At 37.9% G+C, this 19,940-nt stretch overlaps 1 protein-coding gene across 1 annotated transcript in view; it reads right to left on the reverse strand.

Moving 5' to 3' along the window:
- Nucleotides 1-826: 826 nt before the first annotated feature.
- LOC122797943 (zinc finger protein 430-like) overlaps nucleotides 827-19,940 on the reverse strand; it is a 180,183-nt gene continuing 161,069 nt past the window's right edge. Inside the window, exons 5-6 of the mRNA XM_044066463.1 lie at nucleotides 6,693-8,222; nucleotides 827-1,077 (exon numbers count right to left, since the gene is read on the reverse strand). Of these exons, the coding sequence (XP_043922398.1) occupies nucleotides 827-1,077; nucleotides 6,693-8,222 (1,781 nt within the window). The remainder of the gene's footprint in view (nucleotides 1,078-6,692; nucleotides 8,223-19,940) is intronic.

The following is a 19,940-nucleotide window of genomic DNA, read 5'->3' on the forward strand; positions in this document are numbered from 1 at the left end:
TTTGTAATTATGGGATGAAGAACTGATATAGTAAATACTATGATCTAGTAATATTGTAAAGGCAGAGATTTGGAAGTAACAAGGTGAATACTGTGGTCAGCAAAATACAGCTGAATAAAATCACTTACGTGACGAGTATACTAACAATGCCAGTTGCTCCGATCCTGAGGCTAGTTGTGGGGCTTACAAGATTTAAACATGGCACCTGTAGTGCTTTGGTAGCTAAGTAAACTTGGTGGTATAATGCAAATGGGCAAGCGGAATCATAATTACAGAAGAGAATAGTAGCGGGTGAAGGTATTGTGTTGTGTAAAAAAAAAAATATATATATATATATATATATGCCAGTCATCGCTATTGGTAGGTGAGGTTACAGACACAGTACAGCAGAGTAAGAAGCTTTGGGCAGCTAGGCTAAAGGAATAAATAAGTGTGTGTGTGTGTGTGTGTGTGTGTGTGTGTGTGTGTGTGTGTGTATATAAATATATATATATATATGTGTGTGTGTGCGTGTGCATGTTTGCTTTCATGGTGAAAGTTATAAACCCATTTTTTTATTGTACTCACTATGTGCTTAAGGTACAACCGAATGCTTTTAATCATGTGACTTTCATCATGCAGTTTGATTGGCCAGGTTGTTGTATTTAAACTTGGTTTTGGGCTGTGCAATATTTTGGTCTGATGAAGCTAACTGTGAAAGCGCTTACCTGTTCTTGTGCACTGGGTTTGTTTTAATAAACATGCTTGAAGTTTACTTTTATCGTCCTTTTATGGTCCTTCTACGTGTTTGCTTCATTGTATACATTGTTGGATTATTTTTAGTTTATTATTTGCGATAGTGCATAATTGATCCTAATCTGTTATAATGCTGTGTGCTGGTTCTATCCTGTCTATCTTTCTGAGTATTTTTGTTGGTCTGTTCCCTCTTCTGTGCTCTTCTAGCATTGACATATCTTGTCTTAACTGCTTTATAGTTTTCTCTAGTCGATACTCCATGATGGCGTTTGATTTTCTCCCCTTCCTTTCCTGTACGACCCTGGGTTTTTATGGTCACGACTTTATCTGCTGTTAATTTATCTGCACAGTAATATATCCTGTTTAATTCTGTTATATCGATGTCCTTCAAGAATGCAACTGCAGTCATAACATGTGGGTTGTCCTGCCTCAGGCAGCCCTCGGTCGGCCGGATTCCAAAGTCTGGGTCCGACGTCGGCTGATGTCGCATTTCTCTCCGACGTCAGAGCGGCTGGAGTACATAAGCATCAGCCGACGCCATTTTCTTCAGTCTTTCTTGCCGCGCGGTGCCCGAAGCAGAAGCAGTTCGCAAGTGCCGGTCGGTCAGCTCCTGTATTCTACGAAGTCATCAAAAAAGCTAAGTACCCCATTGGGGACCTTTTCTTGCCTCAGCCGATGTCAGAAATTACTGAAAAAGTTAACAGTTGTCTTTTTTGTGGTAAACAAATACCTCATAAGGATTTCCACTCTTACTGCCTCCCTTGCCTGGGCCCAGACCACGACGTCTCGGCCTGTGTAGCCTGTGCTCGCTTCAACAAGTGCACTCTCAGGCACCGGGCGGAGTTCACTGAAGATTTTTTCGGCGATAAATTTGCTTACACCATGCCGTCGGATCTTCCGACATCGCAAACTCCCAAAAAACGTAAAGACCGGGACTGACATCCTCGGCCCGCGTCTACCACCAACTCCACGCCAAAACCTAGCGCGAGTGCTCCGGTTCCCTCTGAGACGGTCTCTCCACTGCTCCGAACCGAAGACACCGCATTACCAACGACTCCGATTCCAGACATTACTCCAACGCCAGTTACAGACTTTCCTCCGGATACCGAAACCGAGGAAATGCCCAAGGCCATTGCTGTAGACAAGGTAACTCCTGCACGTGGAGCTGCCAGGCCTCCTATGGCCATGTCTATTAAGGCCTACACTAGGGCTAAGGCAGCCAGCAAAACAAAGCATATTGCTTCCAAATCCTTACCTCAGCCGACTCCGGAGACACAAATTATGTCCATGGCTGCTGATTTAATTTCCATGATCAGAGGTTCACAGGCCCATCCTGAGAGAGCATCCCAGCCTCCTCCTGATAAAAGGCCCCGGGTTGAACCCTCTGACCCTTCTCCTTCAGATGAAGACTCTGAGGGCTCTGTCCACTCTGATAGCCAGGAAGAGCTCTTCCAGACCTATGAGGACTCGGATGCAGAAGATTCCATACCTTCGGCCTCCCCTCCTGAAGATATTTCTTTGGGGAAGTTCTGCACACCATGAGGGAACATTTCAAGTGGCAGGGTCAGGAGTATTCTGATTCCAGGAAACGCCTTAGGACTTTCCTTAAGAAGCCTCAGCACAGGCCCTTAGCTATTCCTCCTGTACTTGATGTTCTGGATGATTTGTATTCTGATTCCAGTGCTACCCCTGATTCTCTTCCTCCTGCTCCAGCCAAGCCAGACAGGTATTACAGGGTCCCAGAAACTCATTCCCATTTATTCAGGGCCCATACTGTTGATTTGGAAACTATTTCACAGGGGCCTAAAGGAGTTTCAGCCTCCACCTCAAAATCCTTTGCCCTCCAACAGGAAGCAAGGTCATTAGAGAGATGGGGTAAAAGGTTTACACATCCACTACCTTATCTATGAGAGCTTTAAATTGCCTTTTTCATATGTTCCAATATCAGGATTATCTCTTAGAAGATTTACAAAAAAACATTAGCTTCTCCTGATCCTTTAGACAGGAAGACTTTGCAGGAAGCTGTACATAACACTCAGCAAGTAAGCAATCACTTCCTGCAGTGTGGATATGATGCACTGGAAGCTTCATGTAGGGCAGCTATGACAGGGGCAGTGATGCGTAGACATGCTTGGTTAAAAGATCAACCTCTACCAGATCATGTAAAAGCAAAACTTCTGGATAAACCTTTGGAAAAGAACAAGCTTTTTGGTGAAAATGCTAAGGATGTGTTAAAGACCATCGAAGAAAAAGCAAAATCAGTTCAGACTGTGAAAGATTTCCTCGAGGTTCAACCCCCCAGATTCAGTAGGAATTGGCCTTCAAAAAATTGGTCCTTTCCTAATCCAGAAAAGTTTCAAAGGGGTAAGAACAGACGTGGCCGAGGAACAGGCCAATACAGAGGCCCTTACAGGGGACGACAATGGCAGCCAGGAAACCAAAGAAGTGACGCAGGGGTTTCACCTGCCCAACAACCACAAACTCAATGACTTTCCTCTACTACCGCCTACCAGGGAACAACTAGAAGCTCCATTGGGCAGGAAATTATCTCTGTTTGCAGAAAACTGGCACAGACTGACAAAGGACAAATGGATTTTGGACATTATAGACCGAGGGTACAGGTTTCATTTTCATACCTTACCAAGAAGACAAGGCATGCCAAATCTACCACAACATCAAAGGGCAGAGGCTATCAAGCAAATCACTCTGCTGACTCGAATGAAAGCAATAGAAAGAGTTCCACAACAAGAACAAGAACAGGGGTTTTACTCAAGACTGTTCCTTGTTCCAAGAAAAGAATCTCAATGGAGACCAATACTGGACTTGTCCGCATTAAACACCTTTCTCATAGTACCAAAGTTCAAAATGCTGACACTACAGCAACTCCTTCCCATGCTGGGCAAGGAGTCGTGGCTGATTACTCTGGACCTCAAGGAGGCATACCTGCATGTCCCTATCAGACACAGCTGCAGAAGATACCTCAGATTTCTTGCAGGGCCAGAGCATTATCAATTCTCAGCATTGCCATTTGGCTTATCTACTGCGCCCAGAGTATTTACAAATGCCTGGCTTCAGTAATTGCTCATTGCAGGCTCCAGGGCATACAAATTTACCAGTACCTGGACGACTGCCTCATACAAGCGGACGACAAATTGATGTTGACAAAAAACCTGGATTATGTCATCGATTACTTCAAGCTCTGGGATACACAGTCAACTTCCAAAAGTCAAGACTGCAGCCATCCCAGCAAATAATCTTCTTAGGAGCCAAACTAGACACAGCCTCTCAGATGGCTTACCTGACAGAAGACAAGCAAGAGAAGTTAACACAATACTTCAAAGGTTTAGCAAAGCTCACCCAGATGACTGCAAGGAGATTCCTACAGACCCTGGGTTACATGGCATCCTGCATTCTACTGGTTCCATTAGCAAAACTACACATGAGAAAGCTTCAATGGTACCTAAAAAGCATTTGGTCTCAACACAGCAACAACTTGGAGACAATCATACCACTCATTCCATGCCTACAAAAGGAATTCCTATGGTGGGCCTCGGTAAGCCAGGAAAACACAGGTATGTCATTCAAAAAACCACAGATAACGCAGACCATGACTACAGACACCTCAGACCTTGGATGGGGGGCGCACATGGAAGGCAGGTGTATACAAGGACAATGGTCTCCAAAGGAAACACATCTGCATATAAACCAAAAGGAAATGCTGGCAGTAATGCATGCTATCGAGGCTTTTTAACACCAACTCCAGCAAGGCCATTTAATGATACGGACAGACAACACCACTGTGATGTGGTACATAAACAAGCAGGGGGGCGCCCACTCTTACCCCCTTTGCAGACTGACAATGCAGCTTTGGGAGAAATCACTGAGTCTAAACATCCAGTTGCAATCCCAGTTTGTTCCAGGAAAAGACAATGTGTTGGCGGACAGCCTAAGCAGGAATTTCACAGATCCACACGAGTGGAGGTTACATCCGAAGGCTTTCAGACAACTCACTTCGACATGGGCCAAGCCAGAAGTGGACCTATTTGCCTCTCACCTCAATCATCTTCTACCAAAATTTTGCACAAGGACATACCATCCAAAGGCTTGGAAAATAGATGCCCTTTCATTCAACTGGAACTCCCTAGCAATCTATGCATTCCCACCTCTGCCACTGATGACCTCAGTATTACTAAAGATCAAAGCAGAGAAGCCCAAGGGAATCATAATAGCTCCAGATTGGCCAAGACAAGACTGGTACCCACTACTACGGAGCATATGTCACACCAGGAGGTGGGCCCTTCCCCAATGGCCTCTACTTTTGACTCAACACAATTTCGAAACAGTGCATCCAAACCTTCAGACACTGCAGCTAACAGCCTGGGAGATCCCATAAATAACTTCAGCTTATCTCTCTCCAAGGAAGTTCAGCGGATACTAACAGAGGCTCGAAGACCATCCACCAGAAAGGTTTACTTAGCAAAGTGGAAAAGATTCAGCAATTGGAATACCAGCAAGGGACATGATGCATCATTACTGAACATCCCACTCATTTTGGAATATTTGGCAGATATGTTACAGAGCGGCCTCTCATATTCTTCAATAAAGATACATGCATCTGCTATTTCAGCTAGATACAACACTGATCCTCCTGTTTTCTCTCACCCCTTACTAAGACAATTCCTCAGGGAATCAAGAACATTAAGCCACCAAGAAAGGCCCCAGTGCCAGCCTGGGACCTCAATTTTGTCTTAGAAAAACTGACTCTACCTCCTTTTGAGCCAGCAGCTTCAGTTGACTTGCAATTTCTCTCATGGAAAACAGCTTTCCTGTTGGCAATTACCTCAGCAAGAAGGGTTTGAGCTACAGGCCCTAATGGCAATACCACCCTTTATTATTTTCCACAGAGACAGGGTTTCATTAAGGACCAACCCTACTTTTATGCCAAAGGTGGTATCTAGGGTTTCTCTAAATCAAGCCATTCATCTGCCTGCTTTCTTCCCCAATCCTGAGAATAAGGGGGAAAGACTTTTGCATACCTTGGACATTCATAGACAACTTCGATACTACCTGGACAGAACCAAGGCCAGTAGGAAGTCTGAACAGCTTTTGTAGCTTACGCCCTGCAGTCCAAGGAAAAGCAATTTCAAAACAGACTATTTCTAAATGGATTGGACATTGCATCAGATTCTGTTATTCCTTTCATGGGAAGACTGTTCCAGCCTATGTCAGACCACATCCTACCAGAGCTACAGCCACCTCTACAGCATTTTTAAGAGGGGTGCCTACAAAGGACATTCTAGAAGCTGCTACATGGAGCTCCGTGCATACATTCTCCAAACACTACAATCTCCCTCTATATTCCAGATCCAGAGCAGGCTTTTCTTCGGCAGTCCTGCAGGGTTTGATTGCCACACCATCTATTTCCTAGAGCATACCTCCTCCCCCAGCTAAGCTATGGTATTCTACCCACATGTTATGACTGCAGTTGCATTCTTGAAGGACATAGTACAGTTTTGTACCTACCATAAATGTAGATGTCCGATAGACATGCAACTGCAGTCGGTTTTCCTCCTCCATACCCCTCTATGCCTAGGGTCCACTCCTATCCCCCTTACTCTTAGCTGGGGATATGTGTTATGGTGTATTTGTTTTATTGCTCATGTATTTGTTTGGAATCCTGTTTTTGTCTTCCAATTTGATTACAGCCTTCCTTGGAGGGCACCTGGCATCTGGGGCAAGAAAGACTGAAGAAAATGGCGTCGGCTGATGCTTATGTACTCCAGCCGCTCTGACGTCGGAGAGAAATGCGACATCAGCCGACGTCGGACCCAGACTTTGGAATCCGGCCGACCAAGGGCTGCCTGAGGCAGGACAACCCACATGTTATGACTGCAGTTGCATGTCTATTGGACATCTACATTTATGGTAGGTACAAAACTGTACTTTTCCTTTACTACCCTGGGTTTTTATGGTCACGACTTTATCTGCTGTTAATTTATCTGCACAGTAATATATCCTGTTTAATTCTGTTATATTGTTTCCTTTACTACCCTGGGTTTTTATGGTCACGACTTTATCTGCTGTTAATTTATCTGCACAGTAATATATCCTGTTTAATTCTGTTATATCGTTTCCTTTACTACCCTGGGTTTTTATGGTCACGACTTTATCTGCTGTTAATTTATCTGCACAGTAATATATCCTGTTTAATTCTGTTATATCGTTTCCTGTACTACCCTGGGTTTTTATGGTCACGACTTTATCTGCTGTTAATTTATCTGCACAGTAATATATCCTGTTTAATTCTGTTATATCGTTTCCTGTACTACCCTGGTTTTTTATGGTCACGACTTTATCTGCTGTTAATTTATCTGCACAGTAATATATCCTGTTTAATTCTGTTATATCCTTTCCTGTACTACCCTGTGTTTTTATGGTCACGACTTTATCTGCTGTTAATTTATCTGCACAGTAATATATCCTGTTTAATTCTGTTATATCGTTTCCTTTACTATCCTGGGTTTTTATGGTCACGACTTTATCTGCTGTTAATTTATCTGCACAGTAATATATCCTGTTTAATTCTGTTATATCGTTTCCTGTACTACCCTGGGTTTTTATGGTCATGACTTTATCTGCTGTTAATTTATCTGCACAGTAATATATCCTGTTTAATTCTGTTATATCGTTTCCTGTACTACCCTGGGTTTTTATGGTCACGACTTTATCTGCTGTTAATTTATCTGCACAGTAATATATCCTGTTTAATTCTGTTATATCGTTTCCTGTACTACCCTGGGTTTTTATGGTCACGACTTTATCTGCTGTTAATTTATCTGCACAGTAATATATCCTGTTTAATTCTGTTATATCGTTTCCTTTACTACCCTGGGTTTTTATGGTCACGACTTTATCTGCTGTTAATTTATCTGCACAGTAATATATCCTGTTTAATTCTGTTATATTGTTTCCTTTAGTACTCTGGGTTTTTATGGTCACGACTTTATCTGCTGTTAATTTATCTGTACAGTAATATATCCTGTTTAATTCTGTTATATCGTTTCCTTTACTACCCTGGGTTTTTATGGTCACGACTTTATCTGCTGTTAATTTATCTGTACAGTAATATATCCTGTTTAATTCTGTTATATCGTTTCCTTTACTACCCTGGGTTTTTATGGTCACGACTTTATCTGCTGTTAATTTATCTGCACAGTAATATATCCTGTTTAATTCTGTTATATCGTTTCCTGTACTACCCTGGGTTTTTATGGTCACGACTTTATCTGCTGTTAATTTATCTGCACAGTAATATATCCTGTTTAATTCAGTTATATCGTTTCCTGTACTACCCTGGGTTTTTATGGTCACGACTTTATCTGCTGTTAATTTATCTGCACAGTAATATATCCTGTTTAATTCTGTTATATCGTTTCCTTTACTACCCTGGGTTTTTATGGTCACGACTTTATCTGCTGTTAATTTATCTGCACAGTAATATATCCTGTTTAATTCTGTTATATCGCATAAATATCTATGGACAGCCCTAATTACTGTACTAACGTTTTGGGTTTTATTGACCTTCTGTAGTCTGTTTCTTTCATTTATCTCAATATGTCTGTCCATCTGTAGTAAATCAAGCAGCTCTTCTCTTGACACATTTTCTTCTAAACTGAGGGCACATTCTTTGTTCTCCATTTCTTGCCAGCATTCTACAGAAAGTTCCAGAGCATCTTCCTGTGCCACGTTCTCTTCAGTTTCATAGGTTCATAGGTTCATACTAGGCTATCTACCCTAGGGTATTTATAAGCCTAGCCAGAGTGTGTTTGGCTTTCGCCACCCATTTTAAATTAATTTTGCTATGCCCTTTTTCGAGGTTAGTATACTGTGCCTCTGTCTAACATCCATGTTCATCCATTGCTTTTTCATATGGGAACTCTCTGGTCTATCCTTACACAACATTGACTTTATCAGAGTTGCCACAGTTTACTGTTATCTTCTCTTGCTGTCCAACTGTAACTGAATATTTGTATGGGTTTCCTGTGGGAGGCTCCAAAGTGTCTTCATATGGCAACTGATCAGATGCTTCCTGCTCCACTGGTTTCTCCTTAATTTGGGTACCCATTGCTCTATCCTACTGTGATGTTGTGCGACTTATTTTCTACACTAAATCCTCCACTTTACAGGTAATCTGTGACTTCACTCTCTATTTCATTAACTTCTCCATTACTAATCTTCTTTTTTTTATTTTTCCTCTTAGTTTTCTTATTTTTTGTATTGTAAAATTTTCATGTCGGGATGCCGTTGCATGAATTTCTCCTCAAATAACTTTGACGCTGCTGTTTTTGTATTAATTAGTATTGCAGCATATTAAATCTCTTTTTTCTTTCCCATGCCCATATTTCTTCTTCAGATGTCTCCTGCTCCTCCTGTTTCTCCTTACTTTGGAGACTCATTGTTCTGTCATGCTGCAATCTAACCTGTGTTAGACTCTCTACACTAAATCCTTCACCTTGCAAGTATTCCACTACCTCAGCTTCTATTTTTCCAATGTCTACTTATAGGTTCATAGGTTCATAGGTTCATACTAGGCTATCTGCCCTAGGGCATTTATAAGCCTAGCCAGAATGTGTTTGGCTTTCGCCACCCATTTTAAATTTATTTTGCTATGCCCTATTTCAAGGTTAGTATACAGTGCCTCTGTCTAACAGTGACACAGAAGTGATACCCGGGGTAGACCTATGATCTCCCATCCACTCATCAAGATTCCTCTTGAAGAGAGTCAATGAGGGACTCTGCCTAACCTGGACTGGGATTTTATTCCAGAGTGAAGGGAGCCTCTGGGTTATGAATCTGTCCCTCCAGCATGTCCTATTTATTTCAGTGCTGAGATTCAAGTCTCTCGAGTGCGTAGCTCGATGGGATTTGGATTTTCTGAGGTGCAGCATGTCCATTAATTCCGGGTTGGACATGGCTTTATACGTCAGGCACAGATCGCCTCTGAACAGGCGGTATGCCACTGAGTAGAGCTGGAGTTTCTTTAACGGGCAGCATATGGCATCTGTTTGAGCCCTTTGATCCTCTTGGTGAGGTACTTTTGTGGTCTTTCCAGTTGCTGCAGGTGTCTGGTAAGGTACATCCCAAAAGGGGCATTGTACTCAATTATGGGCCTGATGAGGGATGAGTAAAGAGGCACGATGACCTCCCCTGATCTAGATGTGAATCCCTTCATGATTAGGTGGCTATATAAAATGTTTTTCTAACCACTTTGGCCACGTGGTTGTCAAATGAGAGATTGCTATCAACTTGGGTCCCCAGGTCCCTAATTACTTCTTCTGTACTTAATGGATTACCACCTATGTGGTAATTTGTGGGCACTTTGTTTTTGCCAAAGGGGATGACTATACACTTTTTGGCATTTAGCTTGAGGCCATGGCTCTGGCACCAGTTGTCTGTTTCTATGAGGCCCTTTTGGAGGATGCTTGTGTCGGCTGGAGAGTCGATTATGGTGCCCAGTTTGCAGTCATCTGCAAACTTGGTCAGCCACAGTCCTTCTGTGTTGGCCTGTACCTCTGAGAAATATATACCGAACAAGAGAGGTCCCAGGACTGAGCCTTGTGGGACACCACTTGTAACTGGTTTGGAGTCTGACATGGCTCCAGCAATTCTAACTATGTGGGTTCTGTCCTTGAGCCAGTTTGCAATCCATCTAGTGACATAGGGGTTTATATTTAAGCTGGTGAGCTTATCTGTAATGCCCGAGTGGGGTATTGTATGGAAGGCTTTTGCGAGGTCCAGGTAGGCTGTGTGGACCACCTTCCCCTCATCAATGGCCTTGGTGACTGTTTCAAAGAAATCAACCAGGTTTAAGAGGCAGGATCTGCCCTTAACAAAGCGAACTGGGTAGGATCCAGTGTTTGTAGGTCCCCAATATCTTTATTTATGAGGTCCATGATGATCCTTTCCATAGCTTTGCAGACCAAGCTAGTCAGGCTTATGGGGCGATAGTTTCCAGGATCCGTTGAGGCACTACCTTTATGGAGAGGGACCACTGTTGCTGTACGCCACTCTTTGGGCACATATCCTGTAGTAAGGCTGAGATTGAACAGTAGTTTTATGTTTGGGTTTAGCTCTTCTTGGAGTTCATGTAGGGCGCAGCCGAGACACCATCTGGTCCCATTGATGCTGTGTTTTTGCTTTGGAGAGGCGGCTCTTACCTGAGCATCTGAGATGTCATGGGGCAGCACTCTGCTGGGATAGATATTTGCCCTTTGGTGGGGGAGAAGTTTCGCTGAACCTGTCAGCTAGGATGTTGGCAATGTCTGTGGGTTCGGTGTATTGTTTGTCATTTTGGACTAATTCTGAGCATATCTGGGAATTACCACCCAGGTTCCTAACATAACTAAGGAAAGCCATGTGATTATCCTTAGTGTCCTGTGCAATTTTTCTCTCGAAGCTGGCCTTAGACAATTTTATGTGTGCCCGTACTTTTTTGCTAATACTGATCAGTGATGCCTTCCCTTTTTGGGATTTTGCTCTATCATTTAGTAGCTTCCTCCTTCTATTGTATAGTTTGTTTATGGCTGGGGTCCACCAGACAGGACGTCTGCCTTTGGAGGATTGGGTCTTGGTTTTCTTTGGGATCGCATGATCCATGCATTCCTGAAGGTGTTCATAGAATGGTTTATAAAGGATTCTGTGGTCTGGGCTGTATTTTCCACAGGCCGGGGCTTTGAAGGATTCCACCTCGGTTTTGAGGAGTGTGAAATTTGCTTTAGAGAAGTTTTTCACTGTGGTTTTCTGGGCAGGGGGTGGGGTCGGGATGTGAATATCCAGTGAGATTAGTTTATGGTCTGATCTTACCAGTGAGGGATACACTTCTGGTCTGGAGCATAGAGTCCCCATGTTGGTGATGATCAGGTCCAGTATGTTTTCCCCTCTTGTGGGAGTGGTAACAAGTTGTTCCATAGCATTTGAGTTTATAAATTCTAAGAACCTTTGGGCTAGGGTGTTGGAGCTAGAGTAATGCTCCCAGTCTGTGTTTGGGTAGTTGAAGTCGCCCATGACTAATTTTCTGTTGTAACTTCCCTTTTTGTGATCTTTTTTTTTTTTTTTTTTGTGAAATTTTCCATATCTGGATGCCTTTGCCTGTATTTCTCTTTGAATATCTTTGGGGCTGCCTTTTTAGTGTTGATTAATTGGGCTTTCTCCTTTGCATAATTATTGCACCACATCAGATCTCTCTTTCCCATGTCCATGTTTCTTTTTATGCCTTTCAAAAATCTATAGATTTTTTTTTTTTAATTTTCATACTTCCTCAGTCAGTTCTTTTTTCAAACGTCCCAAGGTTTCTTGGTCTATATAGTATTTTTCATGGATCTGTTGTGTTAATGACATACATTTGCATTTGAAGCTTCTGACAGTTTTTCTTGTGGAAGTATTTTTCTTTTCTCTTATTTGTGTCTCAGTCTTTTCATGTGTGTTCTGTCTGGAAATTCTGGGCCTCTTGCATAATAGTAACAGTACATGATTTATTTCTTATTGTCAGTAGTCCACTCTATCGTCTGTATGACTTTCTTTTGGCCTACCATTTTTTGTGATTTTTTTTTTTGTGGACTGCTACTTCCTTCTACAACAGGGGGCATCTTCCTTCCTAGCCCCACTGTATGAATGTTTCCTTGTGTTGAGGATTCCACATTGTCATTTTTTTCCAGTCCTAGCACCAGTGCACCTATCACAATTGGGCACTTTTTTATCCTGGGTCTTGTGCACCCAGTTATCTCTTTATTTTTTAACCTAGTTCTGTCCATGATGTATGCTATATAAAATACAGTCTATATATCAGTGTAGGCTTGGTGAGATTTTGTGAAAAAAGGGTCCACCTCATGAAGGTACCAAGATGTGAAGATGACTTCAGTTATTGATTTTATTTATTTATTTATATATATATTTTTTACATTTGTTTACTGGAAAAGTTCGACTGGACACAGGTCCTTTTTCAGTGGAGGCCCGGGAAGAAAAGCTCCAATTAAAAAATACAGCAGAGAGGATTTCAAGATGGCCGCCGACTAGTCTAGTCCTTACTCTCTGAACTCCTCACAGCTATTTAACTTTTGTTTTTTTTTACAACTTTATATCAACCTTTTTCCTCAGATTTTTATACTAAAAGATTTTATAAATCTTTTTCTACGCATTTGGATTATTTTTTCTTCTGGACTTATTATCCTGGGATTTATTTTACCTCAGAACATTCTTGGTCTCTCTGCTGCTGGGACTCCTACTGCTCCAGTCTGTTCCTGGTTCCTGGTATCCTGTTGACTGCATTCCATTTCTGGGCATGGCTACAAAATCTGACTCCATGGAGACTCAGCCTACAAAGGCCAAATATACTTCAATGCTCTCTCCTGAAAAGATTCAGGTTCAAAAGACTGAAATCATCTAGACAACCTACAGAAACTATTAATGTAAGTAATAAAGATTTAAATGGCTCAAATTTCCTTTTAGAAGAACTAAAAATAGCATTAAAACCAATCCAAAGTGCTATACAAAACTTTTCAGAACAGTTTGCAGACTTTAGTAAATCTTTAAAGCAAATAAACGATAGTATTGTTACTATTGAAAATAAAATCTTAGCTTTGGAAGTTAAAACAGACTTATTGGAAAGTGACTTTAAATCTAGAGATAAAACTATTTCAGATTTACAAGCTAAAATATTGGATCTGGAAGCCAGGAATCGAAGAAATAACATCATTATTCCTAACCTGAATCTTATGACAATAAAAACTTGTTATCTGTGACTAAAAATATCTTTGAAACACTGTTAAATTGTGAAGCTTCTTCAAAATCTATAATTGTAGAGAGAGCACACAGAGCACTGCGTACAAAGCAAGATTCTTCTACACCAAGGTTAATTTATACTAAGTTACTAAACTTTCAAGACACTTTCCAGATCCTAGAAACTGCTAAAACAAAGAAACAATTCATATGGAAGTCTCACAAACTATCATTTTCCCAAGATCTTCCTGCACAGATCAAATTAAATAGATAAAAACTAGCCCTCTATTGTGCTGACTTGATAAAAGAGGGATTAGATTTGAATGGCTTATCCTAATACCTTGTCTTTCACAGCTAATGACAAAAGATTTGTATGTTCAGATCCTAAAGATGCAAAAGACATTTTCTTAAAACATTTAAAAAGCTTCCTGACACTGTATCTTAATATTCTACTGTTAAAGAACTACAATAAGGTTTGATTTTTCATTTCTTTACTCTGACAGTATTTGTGTTACATGATTTGTAATTCTGGTGTGACATAATTATATTAGCTTAAGAACTTGTCATGTAATTTACACATGATAGATTTGGTGTGACAGTGTGCAGTGACAGGATATATGCTTGTTAGATTTGTGTGGATTAATAGAAGCATTTAAATTGCTGTATTTACTTTTTTCTCTTTCTATCACATATGCTTGCCGTGTAAATAGATAATATGTTAATTTTACTACAAGCTTTTGAGTTACAGCCTTCTGTGTAAGCTAAATGATTTTTGGAGGAAAAACATTCCATCTCAACATTCTAGCAAGAAAATCTTCCCCTCAGAGTTCCAGCTGATGCTCTGCATGAACATGCACACTACAGTCTCTCTGAGATGGATGGTGATGTCATCATTTGTGAGGAAAGAAGGACAGTTTCAAATACACAAGTCTGCTTGTTTTCAACAAGTATTCAATAGCACTAACTTTGAATAGATCTGGCTATTATTTAAAGTGTTTTCTCTTCATAAATGAAGGTTGCTTTTTAAATTTAAACAGATTCATGTCACATAATATATTCAGTGACTTTTAGTGTGTCTGCATGACTTCAAAGCAAGCTGCTACTTTCATAAAGCAGAGTGAAAATGTTTCTGGAAACAAATGAACAGGTTAGTTATATATATTAAAATTCTAAAGGATGTGTAAGGAAATGAACATATTTTCCTATTCAGAATATTTTTTCATACAATATTTTATATTATACTGAAGTGTTTAATTTGACAAATGTTACAAAGTATACCTGTTCATATGAAAGTTTCATGTTCTTTCTATTCTCTGCTCTCTTTCTTCTCAGAGGCTGGATGTGATATTTATGATTAGTAGTTTATGTTTAAGAAAGCCTTTACTTATTTGAAAGGTTTGAAATAACTATCTTTAATATGATTAGCTGAATCTACCTGTATATATTTAAGCCCTTAGATTTACTGCATTTAGCTTGCTTGTTTCTGTTTTAATTAGATGTTCAAAATGTTTACTTTAAAAGCCTTGTCTTTTCATGCTGTTTTGCTATGTTACATCTATAGCTTAGAAGAATAGTATGGCTACATAACCTAACAGAGTCATTAGTAAAATATTCAAAAAGTAGATTTAAAATTATATGTATGCACATTGTTGTACATTCAGTCCAACATATATGATGCTGTTTAAGTTACTATTTTATAATATAATTATACTTTATTCATGTATATTAACTAGTGTTAAAACCTTACAGCTTATAATATTTCATTTTGAATAGTTCCTGTACTACTATTATCTAGTTAATAGATGCATCTCCAGACTGAATTGTTTTTCATTTTGAGATATGGTTGCTTGGTAGTTGTTTTTTGCTTTATTTGAACTATAACTAAATACTCATTCTACAGGTATTAGTGCTTTTATCATACTAATGGTCATGTTGATTAATGAAATTATCACTAAAGTACTAAAGAAGGTTCAGTAGATAGTGCATGACTATTATCTTTAGTTCAGTAATGCTATGCTTATTTACTTATATTATAATGTTATCAGTTGGTTTTGTTATACTTATATATGTTATCTTACATATCTTTCAGTTTTAATTGTATTACTTCTTATGATAGAGTGTTCTAGTTAAGCAGAGTGTGATTTATTTATTATTTACTTGTTTCTCTTTCTCTTGAAGTACTTGAGGAAATACAGTTAATCACTATAAATTTCAATTTAAGGATAGGAGTTTTAGATTAGTATTAGAAGTAGGGATTAAGCATGTTGGACGTCTTGAAATTAGTTAATTTTGTATATATTTTTAGTAGTATTACTCGGACTTTATGTTATGTTAGGCTTCCTTTGAGTAATTTGTATTCTAACTTGAGGTTATTATTATCTATAATTACAATGTTTTTTATGTTCTTCTGCTCTTCCTTTATCACATGGGGATTGGTGGGTAGGCACTAGGGTTAGGATAAAGGTTATTATTATACATTTCATAGTTCTTAAAAACTTTTTCTTTTTTTCAACAAATGTTATTTGATGACTTGCTTGAATACTTAAAGACTGTTTTTCTTTTTATTTTTTTCTTCTTCTTTTTAATGTTGTGTTGGATTTGCACCTTGAGTTCACTTTTATAGCATCAATAATGATTATACTTGTAGAATATGCCTGTTGACATAATTTTAGATTCTTGGAATGTCAGAGGCATTCAAGATAAAGCGAAAAAGTCACTATTATTTCATATGATCTTTAAATCACAGGCTAACATTTGTTTTATTCAAGAGACCCATATTTCACATATTGATTGGAATAAAGAGTTAAAAAAAAAATGGATCAAAAAGATTATAGCTTCAGGTGACTCATCTAACTCCAGAGGTGTAGCTATAATCATTAAACAAAAATTCATTGGGAATATTATTGATGAGAAATTTGATGATGAGGGGAGGTGGTGCTTATTTACCGCTTCTATTGCTGGTTTGGACAAACCCTTATTAATTTTAAATCTATATGGCCCATGTAATTCACAACATTTGTTCATTTTAAAATTTACAATATTCTTGCATCCTATAAGGATCATCATATTATAGTGGGTGGTGACTGGAATGCAGTTATAAACCCTGTAATTGATCGTTCCCGCTCCACTGGCACCTATAATCTTCAATCTACCCTGGCTATAAATGATTTGATGACAGAATATAATTTAATAGATCCCCTCCGCACTGTTAAAAGTATAAACAAGAATGATATATATACTTATTATTCTAAGTGCTATCATTTGTGGTCCAGATTAGACTTCTTTCTAATTTCAGATTATATTTCAAAATATATTGTGGACTTTACTACAGAACCCAGATTCTTTTCGGATCACTCAAGAATTTCACTAAAATTGAACATAAAACCCAATATCAAAAATAAAACTATGTTTAATAAGTGGACCTTAAATAATAACTTATTGTCAAATGAAGATATTTGCAAACAAGCTTCAGAAATCCTAAATGAAATGGTGAATAGTCTTGAATCATCTGACATTCCTTATGACATACAATGGGCTGCATGTAAAGCAAGATTAAGAGGTTTATTTATTAGTAAAGCTGCTTTTTCAAAAACAATACTTTAAGAAAGAGGAATTCTTAAAATCAAGAATTTCTTCGTTGGAAAATCATCTTAGTCTGAACTATGATGCTACTTTAGAAAAACAAATTTTTGATTGTCAAAGATTTAATTCTGCTTCACCAAAATAACCTCTCCTTAGCTGAACAAAAGCTACTTGCTTCATATTCAGAGTGGGCCCAGGTTCCATCTAAATTGTTAGCGAGAATTATTAAAGTTAACTTCAGAAATCCAAATATTACATCTTTATCTTATAATAACAGATTATATAATACTGATGAAGAGATTATTCAACTTTTCACCTCTCTTTACACTGAGTTATATTCAGGTTCTTCTAATTCTGTTAAAGATAATCACTCAAAACTCTTTTTAGACTCTTTGCAGTTCCCTAAACTTAATGATAATCAGCAAAAACTACTTTCTACCCTATATCGGTACAAGAAATCTCGGATTCAATAGATAATCTTAAATTGGGTAAATCTCCGGGACCTGATGGTTTTACTCCAGAATTTTTCAAAACTTTCAAATTGGTAGTTCTTCCCTTTCTATTTAAAGTTTACAATCATATAAGAGTTAATGATATCTCAGATATTCATTGGAACACATCCAAAACCATTCTAATTCTAAAAATAATAAAGATAAATCTGACCCAGTAAATTATAGACCCATTTCTTTAATTAACGTGGATATTAAGATTCTGTCATCTATTCTGGCTAACAGATTGAAACGGATTTTACCCTCAATTATCTCGTCAGATCAATCAGGTTTTATGTCTCAGAGACATGCTTGGGATAATACTCTATCTTTAGAGACTATACTTCATCTCATTAAGAAAAATCCAAACCCTATATATGCTTTGATTATAGATGCATCAAATGCCTTTGACAGAGTATGTTGGAACTTTCTATTTCAAACTATGTTATGTTTTAATATTCCCTTATTCTTTAAAATTTTTAAAAGTTTTATACAAGAATATGTTTACTAGACTATACATTAATGGTCAATTTTCTGCTCCGATAAAGATCACTAAAGGAACAAGACAGGGTTGTCCATTGTCCCCTTTTCTTTTCAACATTTATTTAGAACCTTTGCTATTGTTTATTACTCAAAATACTTTTCATAACATCCCTAGAATTCTTAATACTAATATTCATTTCTCTGCTTTTGCGGATGATTTAGTAATCTACTTTCAAACTCCATTATCTGATTACAGAAAAATAATGAATTCTATTGATTATTTTTCTTTGGTTTCCAACTATCTTTAAATTCTACAAAACTCATATTTTTCCCTTAAATCATTTAGCACACAAATCTTTTTTTGTTTCCAGACGATCATTTTCAGTTTACTTATAATATAAAATATTTAGGAATCAATTTAGAACACAATAATAGATCTTCCTTTCAAAATAATATTAATAAATTATGGAACTCTATATTGTCTGATATGGACAGATGGAAGCATCTAAACCTTTCATTTCTTTCAAGGGTGGCCATTATTAAAATGAATATTCTGCCTAAATTTCTTTACCAATTCTCATCATCTGATCAGATAATTTCAAAAAATTTTTGAGTCTGTAAATAAAGCTTTGGCAAAATTCATATGGTTCCCTAAATCTGTTAGAATTTCCTATTCTAGATTGGCATTTTCGAAGGACAAGGGAGGTTTGGGTTTACCTAATCTTTATCTCTATTATTTGATTGTCTCATCCAATAAACTTCTTACTATCTCTAAATTCAATAACACTTCTTATCCAAATCACTCTTTATGGATAATATTATGGTATAATTATGCCATTTCTAATAATTTAAATCCTGAAGCTATTCCCTTTATCTCTCTGGATAGTTTATTTATTAAAAATATATCTACAGTATTTAAACAAAAGATTAGAGATTTCCAAACCTTACTCAAAATGTGTAAACTAGAAAAGATCTACCATGTTCAGCCAATTCATCTAAACCCAAATATATTATTGGACAATAAACTTTTGAACTTAACAAACTATCCTTTAATTAAAAATCTAAAAGTAGGAGATGTTTTGAAATATCTTGACTTGCCTTTATCTGACTGGCATAAGTTATTGAAAGTAAACTGGAATTACTCACCAATTCTTACACAACTAAGAGCAATAATTAAAAACAAATTTGTATGTCTGGTCCCCATAGACTCACAATTGAAAAACCTTAACACGATTATCAAAATACTTTCATCATCTGATAAAATGCTCTCAAACTCATATAAATTAATTAATTCTTTAATGATGGACCACAACTGTCTTTTATCTAATGTTTGGTTGAATTATAATTCCCAATTGTCAGAATCTCAGAAAGTCCTGGCTATTAGACACACTAAGGAATTTATCCCTTTTTAAAAATTAGCATACACACAATTAATGATTAATAATGATGCCTACTTTACCCCAATCAAATTAAACAAATTTAACCCAAATAAGTCCCCTTCGTGTTCATGCTGTTCTCATCCCCAAGCAGACCTCCTTCATATTCTATGGTATTGTCATTTTTCTCACAGATTGTGGACATCTTTGAAAGTCAGACTGCAGAAAATGGGATATCAAAATCCACGCTGACATTGGAATTTGCTATTCTACATATTTCATTGATTCATCTTTCAAAAGTTGATATTCATGTTATCATTTTTATTTGCTCATTACTAAAACTTTATATAATACAAAATTGGATTGATCGTTCTAAATTAAAATGGGTTACTTTCCAGAAAATGGCTTTTAAATTTATTGATGCTCAAAGATACTTAGGTGGGAGTCCAAAAGCTATTAGAAAGGTTGTGTTAGAAAAGGTTCTAAACATACTAAATTTAAA

Source organism: Protopterus annectens, chromosome 3.part1 (assembly GCF_019279795.1).
Source record: "Protopterus annectens isolate FY-2018-M chromosome 3.part1, PAN1.0, whole genome shotgun sequence".
Taxonomy (NCBI): domain Eukaryota; kingdom Metazoa; phylum Chordata; order Ceratodontiformes; family Protopteridae; genus Protopterus; species Protopterus annectens.